A 16,981-nucleotide genomic window follows, 5' to 3' on the forward strand; every position below is an offset into this window, starting at 1 on the left:
GAGTCTTGTTTTTATCTCACCATATAAGATATACACTACCGTTCAAATGTTTGGGGTCACATAGAAATGTCCACATTTTTTGAAGAAAATTTTTTTTTTTCAATGAATTTAACATTAAATTAATCAGAAATACACTCTATACATTGTTAATGTGGTAAACGACTATTGTAGCTGCAAACCTTTTGAATAGAAGTCTATGGGAAAATGAGTCAGTAAAGATTTTCCTGAAGATTCTTCAGAACATGATGTGGATTTTGTAAACCAGAGTGAGTGACAGCTGGTCACGACTGTGAGTTTCCAATTGCGAAAACCGGTAAGTTTTGAACTATGTACCATCTCTGTACACAATCAATACATGAACTCCATGAACAGCAGGCAGATTATCAAGCATATACATTGGCCACACCTTGAAAAAGAAATCCTGCAATCTGACCCTTTTTGACTCAGTACATCAACAGCAAGCAACGCTTGTTCACATTGATATAAAACAAGTTCATTTATATCTAAAAATGTGCATATTCGTTCATTAAAACTCTTAAGTTTAATTCAAAACAATTTATTTTTCTAGATTTTCTTAATCTCCTTGAGCTCAAAAAACAAACAAACACATGGAAATATTAACACTGGCAAGGCAAAGGGGTTTAAAATATCTGCACATACAATGGAGAACTCGGCATATCACAGAGGAATCCTTCATTTGGTCCAATTCTGTGGTTGCAAAAGGAGGGACCACGGAGAACATGACTGCCCGCTCCTCTTCAGATCTCTTGCTCGCTCTTGTAGGTCACAGGATCAAGAGGAACAGCACTCTGGAGGCTGTCAAATTCTATCTCGTTGTTCTCCATGTCCAGAACACACATAACGCCTTGACTGCTCGATGTCAAGGTTGCAGTGTCCTGGAACATATGTTGGAAGTCTGTAGACAGCGATGTCCGCCTCCCCTCTGACCTGTCTCTCCCTACAATCTGAGAAGAGTTCCCTTCGTCCCCACAGCTCAGCGCCACCTCATTCTCATAACAGAAAGGGATCGCCGACTTGGGAATCAAGTCTCGAGTGGATGCAGAGATGGGAGAAGCAGCGGACGAGGCCCGGCACACAGCCTCGTCCAGCTCTTTGGCGCTGACTTGAGGCATGGACATGACCTCGTAGGTCTTGTGGAAGTGAGCGTAGTCTATCTTGTAGCAGTGTCGGTCCTCATAGATCACAGGCTCAAATCTGTGACCCCATAGAATCTCGCTTGCAAGGTAGGAGCTACGGAACTGTGTGGTCATGGCTGTGGCCTCCACCATTCCCTCCAGGATCACAACAATCTCAAAGTCATCTGTCTCTAAATTTGCTTGGCCTAAAGTATACAAGGGGCTATCTTTATCTATCTCATGGACTATAACCAGTGGGGATACGAGGAACAGCCTGTCTATGCCTTGATCGTAGCCCACCCTGAGGTCCACCTGATTGCAGGGGATAAATTCACCCTCAGATGTGACATATGAGCGTATGAGCTGGGCACGAACATGAGCCTCCACAATGTGGCTCTTCCGCAGGTTGCCCACCCTCCACATGAGGCAAAGCTTACCATCGCGCAAAGATATGACGGCATTTTTGGAGAACATCAAGGTCTGATTCCTCTTCTTCGGCCGTGCCATCTTGGCCATGATGGTGCCAATCATGAAAGATTCAATGATACAGCCAACAATGGACTGGATCACCACTGTTGTCACTGCAACAGGGCACTCCTCTGTGACACAGCGCCGGCCGTAGCCGATAGTGGTCTGGGTCTCTATAGAGAACAGAAACGCCCCAACAAATCCCTGGACGTTAAGAATGCAGGGAATAGTTTTTGGCTGTCCTACTGATGGTTGTCCAGAGGTAGGTCCCCCGACCACTTTGTCGACCTTCGTCGTCGGATGCTCGGCAAAGTCTCCGTGTGCCAGGGAAACGGTGTAAAAGATGATGCCAAAGAAAAGCCAAGACACTATGAAGCTGTTGCAGAATAAAAGCAGCAGATATCTCCAGGGCAGGTCCACACAGGTGGTGAAGATATCAGCCAAGTAGCGCTGCCTCTTTTCTTCCAAGTTGGTGAAAAAAACATTAGATTGTCCATTTTTCCTTACAAACCGGCTCCGCACTTGGTTGGAGCCACTTGTCAGTTGTCTGTTGTAGTTGTTCATCCCTCCTTCGCCACTTGTGTTGGGCCTGGCAGTGGACCTGACTCCTGACCCCCGCTGACTGTCCTCTGTTTCTGAGTGCAGTCCCAGGTTAGGGGACCCGTGGCCGTTGTGTTGAGTGAGTCCAAGGCTGGAGATCTTTTGGCGTTCCTCCTCCGGTAAAATGTCTAACACAATGCTGTACCTGGAGGAGAGAATGGAAACAAATGTGTTGAAAACACACGTTCACAAAGGTTTTTGGGAAACCAAGCAAACGGACAACAGCAGGGGCAACGATGTGAGTGTTAACCATTCTCTTTGGCAGGCAACGAGCGGCTGTAGCTTGGGGGCAGTTTTCTTCACTTTTCCTCAATCTACTGTTTTTCTTAACCTCTTCTAAAAGAAGGAGAAAGGACAGAGTGAAGGAAACGTAAAGGAGGCAGGGATGTGTGTCTAGGAAAGAAGACGTCTGTCTCTTGGTGCATATTATCAACATGTCCGTTGTAGGAGTTGAACTGAAATATAGGTGTTTGTGACATTGCTGTACTGTCATCCTTCTATTGATGACAGTGTATATAACATTATATCTGGCTGGAGAATATCATCTGCCTTTGATCTTTCTCCATTCATTCCTCTGCTCAAATCTGCCTTTAATTTTGAATCCCCATTCGTCCCAAAGAGATTTTTTTCCCCACAGTTTTTTCTGTAATTCTTTGCCATAAGTAACAGCACGTAATTTCTGGGCAAACGTGAGTTTTGTGCTGGTGAATCACATCAATGTTTTGTGGCCAAAAACACGACAGACACATAATTATGGATCCCAACTGCTGTTAAAACACAACTGCCAATAAACCAACCAACCAACCAACCAACTAGAAGAAGAAATGTAACATCATTGTGCAGGCAAAGGGCTCTTTGTGCACGGCTGGTCAGGGCGGTACAGGGTGGCCTTAGCCTTTTCCAGGATGTACTCCACTACAAATTAATTTAATATCTAAAATAATGTACATTTGTCCAGTAATTGAATCCAGACACATACAGTCATATGATCCATGAATTACTGTAAACGGCTCACGTGTTGGACCGACTTGTTCCCATGGCAACAATGATCACTGGTGTGGGGGTGGATTTTGGAGGCCCCAGAGATCAGGTCTCCATCACACGGCAGGTGTTGTTTTATCTACGTGCAGATGATGCTGACGAGAGGAGGACATGAAGAAAATGAGTAAATAGTTGTTCCTATGCAGCAGGGGTTCTCAAAGTTTTGATACCTGAGGGCCAATTTAGGAACCCAACATTGGAGTGAAAAAACCCCAGAAAGAAATCCCATTTATAATAATTTTAATGACCAGATTGCAGTTCTACAGTTAACACTTATTGGTCTGTATCCAGTAATGTCCAATAAACATTTAACAAGCTTAGTAGCTCCTGGATTAAAACTATCAACTGTAATTCATTGCGTGCCGCCAGAAATGTTTCTGTGGGCCGCCATTGGCCCGCGGGCCACACTTTGAGAACCAATGCTATACAACTTAGAGCAACAAAAGCACAGTACGTTTTAAGAATTGTGACTCCACACACACCTCTCCTTAGTTTTAAACATGTTGTGTGTGTTCAGTTTACAAGGTGGATTTGAGACGCCTGACTCCACCTTTTGATGCTTTATGCAACACTGACCTCTTGTGGCAGTAAACAAGCCTGACAGCTTTTGTCAGGATGATCCTGAGTCAGAAATGACATGAGCACAGCACAGGGATTTTATTAAAGCTGGTGTCAGAGGCATTCTTAAGTTACAATACATAATACCTAATACTGATATGCAGCATTTCAGGGCTCTGACAGTTCATTAAGGAGGAACTCTTAAATTAACCTATTTTATTTCAACCAGGAGCCAAAAACTCCACAAGGAGGTGTGGATTTAATATAAGTTAGTGAACAAGTGAATTTCACTTCATGAAGAGATGAGGTTCCTTTTGAAAATACTGCATGTTCCTTTGACTGTATATTTACTGTATGTTTATCAGCAACGTCCCCCCTAATTTTGTTCTTACACTATTATATTATATTATTTAATGTGATCATTTATTTCTCTGTCACTTGATTTACAGATCGCCCTCCTGTCATCTGACATTTTTGGACCAAACATCAAATCCATGGAAAGAGGAAACGATATCGTCAGATTAAGCGATCATTGTTGACCGCAGCAGCATAATTGTGCGTATGCCTGGTATGCATTTATTTCCACTTGTACAGTCTATTACAGTGTCTACTATAGTGTTGCAGTGCTGTGGAACAAAAATATCTGCATTAGTGACTCCATTTCCAATCTCTAAAATCACAGATTAGTCAGTCAGAAAGGTAGGCTTAATCAGTAATCAGCATCTTCCTGAAGTGACTGTTAAACCTTAAAATAGGCACAAAGAGAGGAGGTTTGGGTGGGATTAATGGGATTAAGATGCAGAAGTATCCACTTCCCAAAAAAGCTTTTGGTAATCACCCCTGATGAGACATTATTACATCTGTCGTACGCGCAGCCTAAGATTTATGCCCAGAGGTAGTTGGTCAAATACGAAGTTCATTTGTTTTAATTTTTGATCAGAGTAGAGTAGAGTTTTCATTTCCTGTAGGAAAAATTAGATAATGCTCAAGTTCAGGATTAAACAATTTGATTACAAATTAAAGAAATGTTAGTAACAATAACTTCTGTCTTATTTCCCCCTTTTTTTCTGCATGTGCTATGTGACAATCTTGTCCTGTTTTAATCTGAACATTATTTTAATGTTGTATATGTGTTCACTTTGAAATATATATCCAACTGCAATGACGCGTTTGAAAATAAAGGGCTTTTTTTTGGACACTTTTCTTCTTATTTTATGAATAAGACACACAGTAAAGCTGCTGCTTCTTTTAGTCGGTTCAAACAGGTTGAATCGTATGAACTGACGTGTTTCCACCATTAAGATCTTCGTCCTGTTTCTGGGGAGAAATGCCTCAGTGTTAAATGTTCATTTATCAAGCATGACATAATCAAGAGAAACTCCAACTATAAATGTGTTCTTTTTTGGGACTGAATTGATTGCGTTGCTAGGTTTCAAGTTAAGTCACATTAAGTTAAAGTTTAGTCCGTTTAACCCTTATTAGAACACAGAGCATTTTGGCTGTTTTTTTTCCATTACTATGTTAAAACATACAGTATATACCGAAGCTATAAGGATGTGCAATATAGAGTTTATATTTGTCCTTTTTTAAGGCCATCTGATGAAAGACATTTTTTTTATTTTCACCAACTATATAAACACACCTGAGCAAAAAATACTAAAAATGTTTAAAATCAGATTGAATTTGTGAAATTTGGAAATGCGTCACAGTTCAAAGTTCACTTGGCTCGTTTTCATGTGCAAAAAGGAAAAGTCTATTTTGTGACGTCTGCACAATTATTGATACTTTATAAGAAGACAAAAAAAGTTTATGTGTACCCCTCTGTGACGTCCATATAAGGAGTTGTGTATTATTCCCACAGCAATTTGCCATGGGTGCACCTGCAGCCACTGGAGCTCTAAGGCAACACCGATGCAAACAATTCAGAAATAAAATATAACAACAAAAGCATAGAAGAATATTTTATGCATGTGCAATAAAATATAAGCTTTTAAGCTTCTGTAAGTCATCTGCACAACACGGCCGTAAAACGGGTTCATTCGACAAATAAGTGTTAATGTGCGGAGCTGTTTTGCAATCCTTGGTTGACCTTCAGTAACACTCACCTCCAAGTTTGTATTCTGTATTTTGAGTTCCTTATGTTCCTCCGCTCAACTCCTCAAAAATCCACGTTGCCTGTCCAGGACCATGGTCCACCCACATCCTGTGATGTCTTTCATCTTTAGCTTCCTCTTCATGGCTTCTTTCAATGCTTTACCTTTGTTGTTTCCTTCTTTCAATCCTTTATTGTCCTCCACCGCCTCCTCCTGCATCAGTATCCACTGTGCAGAGCATGGGTTTGTGAAGGGGAGAGAGAGAGAGAGAGAGATGGAGGAGGAGGAGAGAAGAGAAGATGAGAATGGCAAAAAAACAAGTAGAAAGAGAAGACTACACAGGGGCTGCTCTCTAAACATGCGTAGGAGTTGAATAATACCTGATGTTCTTGTGAAAAGCCAGCAAAAACTCGTTTGAGTCATGATTTAGGTTTACTCTGAGCAAAAACAGGTGGGAGACAAAAAAAGGGTTCTGAAAACTAAGTGGTTGAGTTGTCCACATAGTTCAAAACTGCGACACACCAGAGTGATTATTATAATACTGGGGCTCTGAACATCAACTGAGCAGTAAACACATTAGTCTGTCGAGTCGCTTAATTCAGTAGTTTCTTTCACCAAATGCAAATACATGGAAAGTACAGATCCAAATGTGCTGAAAATCTGGACAGCAAATCACAACTAAACCTCAGTGGCAGGAAGGTGATGTGGGAGCGACATGATGCTCTTTGTGGGAACTGTTTCTCTCTATAATATTTGACGAATTCGCTAAATTCAATTTCTTTGTCTCAGAGCTACAACTGCCCATCACCCTAAAACTGCCCAACACAGAATAGCCTGAACGTGCACCTTCCTACAACATCTGCAGGGAGTCAGCTCCCACGATACCTACTAATAATAAATTAAGAATAAACTTAAGCTTTGCTTCTTAAAATGTATGTAAAATTACATTTGACCCCTGCTCAGGTTCTCAATTTATTTGTCTTTGAATGTAACATTTGTTAAAGGTGCCATATGTAAGAATGTGGCCAAAAACGGTTACTACATTCAAATTCAAAATACTGACGTCTTTTAGGTTTCGTTTTCTGATGCAACTGGCAACCCATGGTTGCTCGGCAGCTGAGACTCTACTGACTGCAATGATTGGTAGATGGCTGTAGGTGGCGCCACATGCCAAAACAGGATTTTTGGAGAATTGCAAAATATATTTTTTTAATGCAAATATTTTGTCTGTACTGTTGTTGTTGGTGAGTTCAGTTTGTTATATGAACATTATTCCTGAGTCTCTGTGACATATTAGGAGGATTTTATGGCCAGTTGCTTTAGATTTATTACATAATGTACCTTTAAATTCCTTATTGTAATGCCATCACCACAAGTTCTTCAAACCACCCCTGAGTATTTGTCTTATGAGTCACTCAAGTGACATGCAATGGTTAATTTAGTCAAAAGCTCCACAGATACCGATGTGAATTACAAATGTAGTAAAAACTCAACTGTTTCTATGGAAACCACTCTCACCCACATCACCCTTTTTTGCCCCCCTCATCGTTCTTTCTCTTTCTCTCTACCTCCTAAATTACAGAGCATGACGGTTTTCTTTTTAAAATACCTAACACATTTTTTTTTAAATGTTACATCATCTGCAGATGAAGAGGATGCAGACCGATCACAGATAGATCTCTCTAGTCTCAGCATCTGGGGGAAGACATAACCAGGCGCACAGACTCCTCAGGACACACCAGACAGTGTGTGTGTGTAGGTATTAATAGCCACTAATCAGGCCTGGTTGTCAGATTAGTTTTCTGTAACCTTTTACTCAGCACACATTTATTATAATAGCATGTATAAAGGTCAGCTGTGTCCATAGGATGTCCTCGACATACATTCCCTGCAAATACATTAATAATGCCTTAATATGTGGTGTCATTAGGTATCGCTCTTTTATTGTCTGATCTCACTGATTTATAGTTTGCAAATACCACTCCTGACACTTGAGTTGAGTTTTAACTTCAGCAACCCAGCGTCTGATAAAGGGTCCAGACTCTGCACTTCCCACTTCAAGGGTGCATGAAGATATCTCTGCACCACCGCAGATGCAGCAGTTGTAGGGTTGAAAGCATTTCCTCTGTAATGTCAGGTGTTCCTGGGCTGATTTTCATTGGACGCATGCAATGGCAAGATTTGGCTTCAGTTTGTAGGTTATTGTAGGATGGAGGACGGACGAAGAGGAGGATGATGTTACAGCCCTGAGTGAATAAAAGTCACATTATGTGTTTGTTTTGGTTTGGTTTGCAAAAGAAATGATGCACTTCAACAGAGCTTTTGCATTCATAGTAAACTATAATCTTAGTCTCTTTTAGGACAAAAAATGTAAACAATCCATCACACATTTCTTCAGTGTAAACGGCCTCATTACACTACACACATTCCCAAGTGTCAAGCTTTCTTCTTTTTCTTGTCCTTTAATATAGTCCTTATTCTTATCTCGTTCCTTAATACGTCTGGATCACGTGTTAAAGTCTGTATTGGTTAAATAATAAGTAAAATAGATAGATAGTCTGCAGTCTATCGCCACCTGCTGTTTCATCCGGGTACTACCCGCCGACAAAAAAAAAAATTAAGCTAGCCATAGAAAGCTAGCAACAACAGATGTAGCCGGATTTGACCTTCCAAATAAAAGTGGAACACCTTTGAACGAATCCGCCGACAATAGTCGACCATATGTTGATGTTATACATTAGGTAAATACATTTTATAGAGCGAAATATTCAATTTACGGGGTATATGCTCGGTGCAGGAGCGCGTATTGACTTATTGGGGTTTTCATTTGAAAAAAATAGGACCGGAAGTGCGCGCTATTGTAGGTTCCGGGTTAGCTTGACGCTGGTTCCTGTTGCGTGTGAGCTGTCAGCCACGTCACCGCCACTGACCAACTTTATTCTCAGACCTCTGCTCTGTGTGAGACTTCACAGCTCATCTGTTTCGTCTGCTCGTCGTCTCTGTGGTTGAAGTCGGAAGTTGTTGAAGGTTTTTTTTTTCTAGCTATTGTGCTCGGAAACAAAGAGTTCGTGTTTGTGTGTCTCGACAACAGTTTGCTGTGGACGCTTAAAAGGCCTTGTAACGGTGTTGTTTTTCCACTCTCTGTCGTTGAAACACGACATAAACAACATGAACATCTTTCGTCTGGCGGGTGACGTGTCACATCTGGTGGCTATCATCATCCTGCTGCTGAAGATATGGAGTACGAGGTCGTGTGCAGGTAGGAAGGCTCTCTCTCACTCACACAAACACACATACACATACACTGATGTCACTGATGAGACTGCAGGGCCTCTCCAAACCCATACTTATGCACGAGTACAGTGCAGATACTGCAGCACCTCACGTTGTCAGATGTCTTTGCATAATTCTCAGTTGTTCTGCAGGAACACGAGCGACGTGGCAATGTTTTCCAATGTATCTGCTGTCTGCTCCACCTTCTCTACACCAAACCACAGCAGCTCACTGTTGTCTTTATTCAGTAAAATGGGGGAAACGTAACATATTATGTGTAGTGTTGTGATGTAACAAAGTACAGATGTCGTTACAGTACTTGAGTACACGTATCTGTACTTTGCTATTTATATTTCTTGCAACTTTTACTCCACTACATTTCCTCTAACTATCTTTGTAAGGCATTCCTACCAAATAAAATCAGACGAAGAAGAGTTGGTAATGGTGAGTATTTATATAGAGCTTTCCTAGTCTTGATGAGCTGCTTTACACTACACTTTTGCCATTCACACATCTTTCATACCCATTCACACGCTGCAAGAACCAGGAATTGAACCCACAACCAGTTGAAAGACAACTCGCCCTACCACTGAGCTACCACGCTGCAATCTTACATCCTCATCCTTTATTTTTTTGTACATTTACTTTTATTTCTCAAACTTAAGTACATTTTATATCAGAAAACTGCCTTTGATACTTAAATACAGTAAATATGTCATATACTTTAAGACTTTTACTTGTGTAATATTATAAGATACCTAGTAAGTAAGTATCCCTGTTAGGTACTTTATACAAGACTATTTGTGTGTGTGAGCAGGTAAGTGCTCACACACGTATGCATGACCATTGACCTGCTGGAGGTCACCTGCCTCAGGCAATGATGAATCTCATTGTATTTATTGATGTTATTTCTTTAGGAATCTCGGGGAAATCTCAGGTGCTGTTTGCACTTGTCTTCACCACCAGGTACCTTGATTTATTTACGGTCTTCATCTCTCCCTACAACACGATCATGAAGGTAAGTGTGGAAGATCTCATTAAGCAGGCTGCATTAGTGTTTTACTGTGGACCTTTGATGATAATAAAGGAAGGGAATTTTTGGCGCTGGTTTCAGGTGGTCTTCCTGGCTATGTCTTATGCCACCGTGTACCTGATTTACATGCGCTTCAGGAACACATTCGATTCGGACAATGACACGTTCCGCGTGGAGTTCCTGTTGGTGCCGGTTATCGGACTCTCCTTCCTGGAGAACTACGCTTTCACTCCACTGGAGGTGTGTATATACAGCATTTCCATTGATAACCCCATCAGTTATGACATCATGCTCATTTTATGGCTCATTAGTTTTATTTATGTTACACGTGTATAGGCCTTTTGGTCCAATTCATCTAAACATCTCTGTTAGTAAAACTCGTGTGCCTCCCTCCTGTAGATCCTCTGGACCTTCTCCATCTTCCTGGAGGCGGTGGCCATAATGCCCCAGCTCTTCATGATCACCAAAACCGGTGAGGCAGAGTCCATCACCACCCACTACCTGTTCTTCCTTGGCCTCTATCGAACCCTCTACATAGCCAACTGGGTGTGGCGTTACAACACAGAGGGCTTCTTTGACCAGATTGCAGTGGTGTCTGGCGTCGTGCAGACCATTTTCTACTGTGATTTCTTCTACCTTTATGTTACAAGGGGTGAGTAAAGATGTTTTGGACTGTGGTCCCTTTAAATCTAGATGCTTACACCAGAAGTATAATTGTTATTTATATTCTAGAGCTGCAACTAGTGATTATTTTCATTATCGATTTAATCTGTTAATTATTTTCCCGATTAATAGAGTAGTTGTTTGGTCCTTAAGATGTCAGAAAACTTAAAAAAATTTGATCAGTGTTTGTCAAACCTGGATATGATGATGTTCTCGATTGTATTGTTTTGTCCACAAACCAAAATGATTCACTTGAATGATTTCTTTGTTATGTGGAGCAAAAAACAAGAAAATATTCACATTGAAGAAGCTGAAACAATCAGAAATCTCGTTTAATCATGAAAAAAGCTTCAAACCGATTAGTCGATTATCAAAATAGTTGATGGTTAATTGAGTAATTGTTTCAGCTCTATTATATTCCTACTAATAAAAAGAGGGAAACACCTTTTTGCTTAGTTGCATAAACATAAATGCCTACTATATTTTCAAACTAGATTTTTTTCCATTTTCTAATAATGTAATGCAAAGGGTGAAGTTATGCAAACTTTAGTAGACAATGTCCTGCAAATGTACTCATGTGTGTCTTTAATAAAACGTAACTACAAAATGAGATAACCCTGCCTCACAGGTTATGCAGTAATTAACGTTAATTACGTGTGATTACATGAATAGAGACCAGAGTAGAAAAAGTGTAGAAATATGTGGCTTCAGTTTTGGATTCAGAATTCTTCTCTAATGAATTGTCCTTCACTTGCATTGTCTTCCCTCTTTGCCTGTCTGTAGTGCTTCAAGGAAGAGGGAAGATGTCCCTGCCAATACCCATTTAAAACAGAAGTCCTCATCGTACAGCCATTCAGTTGTGTGCCTGCTCCAGCATCTGAACACAGACCTGGCCCTCTGATTATACATGTGTTGAGCAGCAGGGACTGAAGGTCTGACTTTGTCCTCTAGACCAAAGAAATGCAAGTCTAAATTGAATTTCTGTCTGACTGGTCGTTTATGTGTGAACGTTTTTGTAAGTGTGTATGCGTACTGGATGTGTGAGTATCTTTTTTTTTTTTTTTTTATACATGTGTATATAACACTAAGGATGCAAATGTGACACTTTGACGTGCACATGGATGTAGAATCAGACAAGGGAGTAACACTAAGGAAACTGTGTATTTGTCCTTATTTTCCCCTTTGAGGTGCAAAGAGATGATGCTGAATTCATGGAAACAAAGTGCCTGACATTTTGTCCTTTGCTCAGTCACATTGTGTGTAATTTTAGTTTCCACGTAGTATAGGTACTGTGTGTAAAAGCTGCAAGTGTCCAGACACTATAGTCACGGCCACATTTGATAAACTGTCTTTTCCTTATGATTTTCAATAATAAGAAATACTGTATTTATTTCTAAATGTGTTTTCTGTAATCATCCACAAAGCAGCTTCTTTTTTTTTGGTTTGCAGTGAGACACTCCCTTGAATAGCTTTCTAAATGTGCAATCTTTTCTACTTTTTACTTTTCCTCATTTCCACGTAGGTTAACTTCTGGTATTTCAGAATGAATTAATTACAACTTTTTTTCACTCTGTTCAAAGGTGTGGTTTTCTTTTTTTGTTTGCAGTCCACGTGGAGCGACGTATACCAGGATGTTTGCCTTCCTCTCCGCTCCCCAAACACATACACACATTGATCGCAGTGTCAGAGAATCGTAGCGTTACAAACACGGTGTTGAGTGAGTTCTTCTTTTACACACAGTTGCCTGTTTGCATAATAAAGTGCAGTCGAGTTTCCATCGGTTCATCAATGCAGGAGTGTTTTTCGGTGCTTGAAGAGGACCTTACTTCCCTCTCTCACAGCGCCACTCACCATTTTTGCAGCAGAAGTGATGCAGAGCGGCGATACTGCCAGAGCGGCTGCCCTCTCCACCACCTTCACTTTCTTCACAGCCTTCCCTTTCCCTTTGTCCTTCCCCATGACCCCCGCCCCCTCTGCGGCACCTTTTCCCAGTGCAGTCACCAGCTCACACCAGAAAAGCCTCTCTGTCCTCTTCTTGGCCTCTTCCTCCTCTCTTCTCCTCTCTTCTTCCCTCTGTCTCCTCCTCTCTGGTCCCAGCTCTTCTTTACCTTCAGTCAGCATCTGAGGGTATTCCAACTTTGGACCACTTTCTTCCAGAATCCTCTCTTGTGCTACCCTGATGGCCCTCTCAGCTTTGTTAAACATCTCATTGCTATAGCAACCACCTCCATTGTCAGCCACTATTTTGTCAACTTTTTCCAGTAGCTCCACAACCTGTTTAGTGCACGCTGTTGCCTTGTCCTGTTTGCTGTTGTCAAAGACATGAAACCCTCCCTGGCAGCTGCTGACAAACTCCACCAGCTCGTGGTTCTCCTCCAGGAAATCCCTGATGTCTTTGCCCAGCAGAAGGTCTCCCCAGGTGAACAGCACCATGGTAAACCTGACTACTTCATGTCCAAACGTAGCCTTCATCCACTCCAGGGTGTCCTTCTCCTCCTGCGTGAACCTGCCAGGCTGTAGGGTCACCAAGAAGGCATGGGGTCCCGGATGGGCCAGAGCAACACACCGCCCCACCTCTGCTATGACCTCTTGAGGGCGTAGCTGTGTGTGGAAGAATCCTGGCGTGTCTATCACGGAAAGGCTGCGCCCATTCAGTGTCCCCGTGTGTCTCTTGCATTGTGTGGTCACAGAAGAGGAGGAGACGTCCACCCAGAACGCAGACCTGCCCAGGATGGTGTTGCCTGAGGAGCTTCTGCCGGTTCCTGTTCTCCCCAGCAGAACAATCCTCAGGGGTTCAGGCTCTGAAGATGAAGGTGACGCTTCACACACTAAGGCAGAAAGACAGTTGTAATTCACATTCTATAATATGGCAACATTTTAAATCTACATCTGACTTCTGACAAAATTAAAAGGTGCAGTGTGTAGAATTTAGCCACATATATCTAGTGAATTTGCATTTGCAGCTGAATATTGCTCTGTTCATCCTTCCCTTCCAGGCATGTAGAGGAGTCTAGGAATAATTCAGTTATCATCAATTGTTTAGTTAAGTTTGTCCTTTGTAGGCTTCTGTTAAAACACAGTGGTCCAACATGGCTGCCTCCATCAAGAGGACCTGTCCCTGATGTGTAGAGTAATGAAAACAACAACCTATACACAGGTCATTGCACATTTCTAACAACAGTAGTATGATTATATTATATATTGTGTTTAACACCTGCCAAATGTCAATCATTTCACCTAAATGTTAAACAAATAACCTATAATTAGGATTTACTTTGTGCCCAAGGAATTGGTTTAGAGGGAGATGCAGAGTAACTATAGTTCCAAAAGGCATGCTGGAAAACAATCTGTCAATAAAGTAGTAATATTGTTGCTTCCTGTAATATTATTCCCTTTATTCCCCTCATATAAAGGCAAATAAATTAACTGGATTTTTTTCTGGTTGTTTATTTTTCAACATTAAAATATCTGGTTTCAATGTCGGGTGTAAAGCATTTATAACATTTTAAATAGCAGTTAATTTTAATATACAGTGCAGTGTAGAGATCACCTTGAAATCCACTTACCTTCACATGACGCAGCATTTTCAGAGGATGACATCCTGACCGAGAAACTGGATGTTGTATGTGCACAGGGGAATATCCCTTTACTTTGCACCAAACTGCAGGAGGCTTTGGCGTAGTTGTCGCAGAGAAGATGCTCCACGTTCAGAAAACTGGTCTCCACAGCACAGAATACACTCCCCTCCAGTGCAGATGTCGCCTCTTATACTTATCTTATAATAATAACACGATGATTTTCACATGGATACAAACCAATGACTTCGTGTTGCTGTTTGTTTCCTCGAACACTAGAGGGCAGTATAATTTCACAAAATATTTAAAGTGCACTCGACTCGAGACAATCTCATTTCACTAACTGTTCAAATATTTTGTATTATATATTTTAAATATACGCTGGCGTGACAGATTTTATTTTTATTTAACTTTATTTAGTTTACTTAGTTTTACAAATAAACATACAACAATAATCACCGTTCAAACTAGAAAATATAAATAAGTAGAAACCTTTATTGTAAAATTATGACATGACGATTTTTTTTATTTTAATTTTAAGATTTAGTTTAGTTAGTTTTACAACTAAACTTACAACAGTAAGAAAGTCGTAGTAGTAGAGGGAAGACACCATGATATCTGACAAGGTTTGATTAGTTAATTGTGTAAAAATGTGTAAAAAGGTGAAAAAAGTATAAACGTGGAGCTCCGTGTGGAGATAAGTGTGGTATTTATTAGCACATGAACTTACTTTTATATTCTTCCTTAGTTCTTGTTTTATTTTTATTTATTTATTATTTGTTTTTAGATAAAAAATCACTTCCGTCAAACCCGGAAGTGGTTTGACGGAAGTGATTTTTTATCTATCTTGTTTTGGTGTGTAAATAAAGTTTTTTGAAAAAAATCCCGTCCGTTAAACCCAGGGATGGTTAAACCACTATTGTCACTCCAAGGTGTTGCTGTCACATCAGGGTGTTGGTCTCCGGGGCTGCAGCTGGATGCTACTCGTTTTTTTTTTACCGAAATGTATTAAAAATGTGCAGTGACCAGTCACATCCCCATCCCCGTCCCCCTTAAACAACAACGGGCGATTTGCAATGACACCTCAGAAGGAAACCTCCCTAAAGGGCCCCCACGTCAATCCCATGACCCCACCTCACGTTAACCTGTGTGAAGTTATCGTTCTGCAAGTTGGAAATGAAGCTAATGGAAAATGAAGTTATCAATCAGGTAGTGAGAAGAGGAAGAAAACATAAAGAAAGACAGTTGTAAGTGGCGCTGCTGGCGCACATAATGATATAATCATAACATTAACAGTGAATGACTGCTGTTATTGAACTGTTACTTTGTCTAACTTAACTGGGACACAGACTTGAACAGCAGCTAACATTAGCGTCAGAACGCTAGCTAACGCTAACTAGTAGAAGCAGTGCTGATGAGGAATTGCCTGCTGTGGGTTTAGTACCTCCAAGAATTATATTTTGTTTTTAAGTTTATAATGTGAGTTATTTACAGTGTAATGTATATTTATACAGTATTTTTATTTTTCTATATTATATTACCTTATAATGTGGGTTCTTTACAATGATGTATTTTTTTTTTTTTTTTAATGTTATTTACAGTATTTTATTGTTCTTTACATTCATATTTTTACATACTTTATTTATCTTTCCTTTCCTACTACAATATAACGAGAAAATTCGAATTTTCTGGCATATTTACGAATGGTAATTAATTGTGATTAATCCACAGCTACCCTGTGATTAATCTGATTAAAAATTGTAATTTTTGACAGTCCTTTAAAGCAGAGTGAAAAGTTCTGCTGCCTGACATTGCGATAACAATTTATGGAGGGAGTTTAACCTCTTCTTCCCTGCCTCTCTTTTTGGGGTCCCTGCTCAAAAATGTGCCACAGTGCCACTGTATGGAACACAGCATAAATGAAGGATTTTTTTTCCTCAGCTAAAAAAAAGATTGCATTTTAAAGTAAATGTCACCTTTAAAAATATGCAGTAGTGGCTTGAAAACTGGAGCTCATGTAACAACATGTGGACATGAGCTGTGCAAAGTCTGATGCTGCTGAAGTGAAGCAGAGTAAAATGACAGAGGTTTTAGTAAAGAGACGTTGAGACGTTCTCTAGTTTGGCACAGTTTGATCTAAAAAGAACTTGTTTTGAATTTAAAAAAAGGAAGAAAACTGGCTCTAAATCGAGCGTAATAACAACTCTGACTCTGCATCATGTTCAGTTACGCAGTGCCATAGCTCTGGCTTACATTGGTCAACTTGGGTGATTGACAGCTTTAAACCGTTTTAACTGTTTATCAAAGTTAGACATAGTTTTATGACGTTTTTGTCGCTCTGTGCGAAGAGGCTAATTTACTTACTTAGATTTCTGTTGATGCTGCACTGATAACGTTATTAACCCTAACTTTTTCAAAATACAATGAAAAAAAAAAAAATGATTGTATTTGTTTTTGATATTTTATTTGAAGAACCTTTTTCGTTTGTTATCAATATCTTGAATATTTCACTGCATCAGTGGGAGTGTCCCATGTGTCCTT

At 40.3% G+C, this 16,981-nt stretch overlaps 4 protein-coding genes across 4 annotated transcripts in view; 2 read left to right on the forward strand and 2 right to left on the reverse strand.

Moving 5' to 3' along the window:
• polr2f (RNA polymerase II, I and III subunit F) overlaps positions 1 to 4,638 on the forward strand; it is a 32,009-nt gene extending 27,371 nt beyond the window's left edge. Inside the window, exon 6 of the mRNA XM_083897134.1 lies at positions 4,253 to 4,638. The gene's annotated coding sequence lies outside the window, so the exon portion shown is untranslated. The remainder of the gene's footprint in view (positions 1 to 4,252) is intronic.
• Positions 759 to 3,242, reverse strand: kcnj4 (potassium inwardly rectifying channel subfamily J member 4; the record flags this gene model as incomplete). The annotated part of the gene is made up of 2 exons (XM_083895943.1): positions 759 to 2,349; positions 3,220 to 3,242. 2 exons carry the CDS (start codon positions 3,240 to 3,242, stop codon positions 759 to 761), a joined length of 1,614 nt encoding a protein of 537 aa, XP_083752069.1.
• Positions 4,639 to 8,871: 4,233 nt separating the features above from the next.
• On the forward strand, positions 8,872 to 12,377 carry kdelr3 (KDEL endoplasmic reticulum protein retention receptor 3). The gene is made up of 5 exons (XM_083897099.1): positions 8,872 to 9,155; positions 10,087 to 10,187; positions 10,284 to 10,442; positions 10,602 to 10,854; positions 11,649 to 12,377. The coding sequence occupies exons 1-5, from the start codon at positions 9,065 to 9,067 to the stop codon at positions 11,690 to 11,692; spliced, it is 648 nt and encodes a 215-aa protein (XP_083753225.1). The 5' UTR covers positions 8,872 to 9,064; the 3' UTR covers positions 11,693 to 12,377.
• A 273-nt stretch (positions 12,378 to 12,650) lies between these two features.
• LOC310933236 (GTPase IMAP family member 7) lies at positions 12,651 to 14,465 on the reverse strand (the record flags this gene model as incomplete). The annotated part of the gene is made up of 2 exons (XM_083896671.1): positions 12,651 to 13,693; positions 14,432 to 14,465. 2 exons carry the CDS (start codon positions 14,463 to 14,465, stop codon positions 12,651 to 12,653), a joined length of 1,077 nt encoding a protein of 358 aa, XP_083752797.1.
• Between the last annotated feature and the right edge of the window lie 2,516 nt (positions 14,466 to 16,981).

Source organism: Microchirus variegatus (genome assembly GCF_963457635.1).
Source record: "Microchirus variegatus genome assembly, chromosome: 10".
NCBI lineage: Eukaryota > Metazoa > Chordata > Actinopteri > Pleuronectiformes > Soleidae > Microchirus > Microchirus variegatus.

Bases quoted from the DNA above. Each gene is read 5' to 3' on its own strand.
- kdelr3 (XM_083897099.1), top strand. From the start codon at position 9,065: ATGAACATCTTTCGTCTGGCGGGTGACGTGTCACATCTGGTGGCTATC. The intron at 10,188-10,283 runs GTAAGTGTGGAA...CGCTGGTTTCAG, and splicing joins CCTACAACACGATCATGAAG to GTGGTCTTCCTGGCTATGTC. The intron at 10,855-11,648 runs GTGAGTAAAGAT...GCCTGTCTGTAG, and splicing joins CTACCTTTATGTTACAAGGG to TGCTTCAAGGAAGAGGGAAG.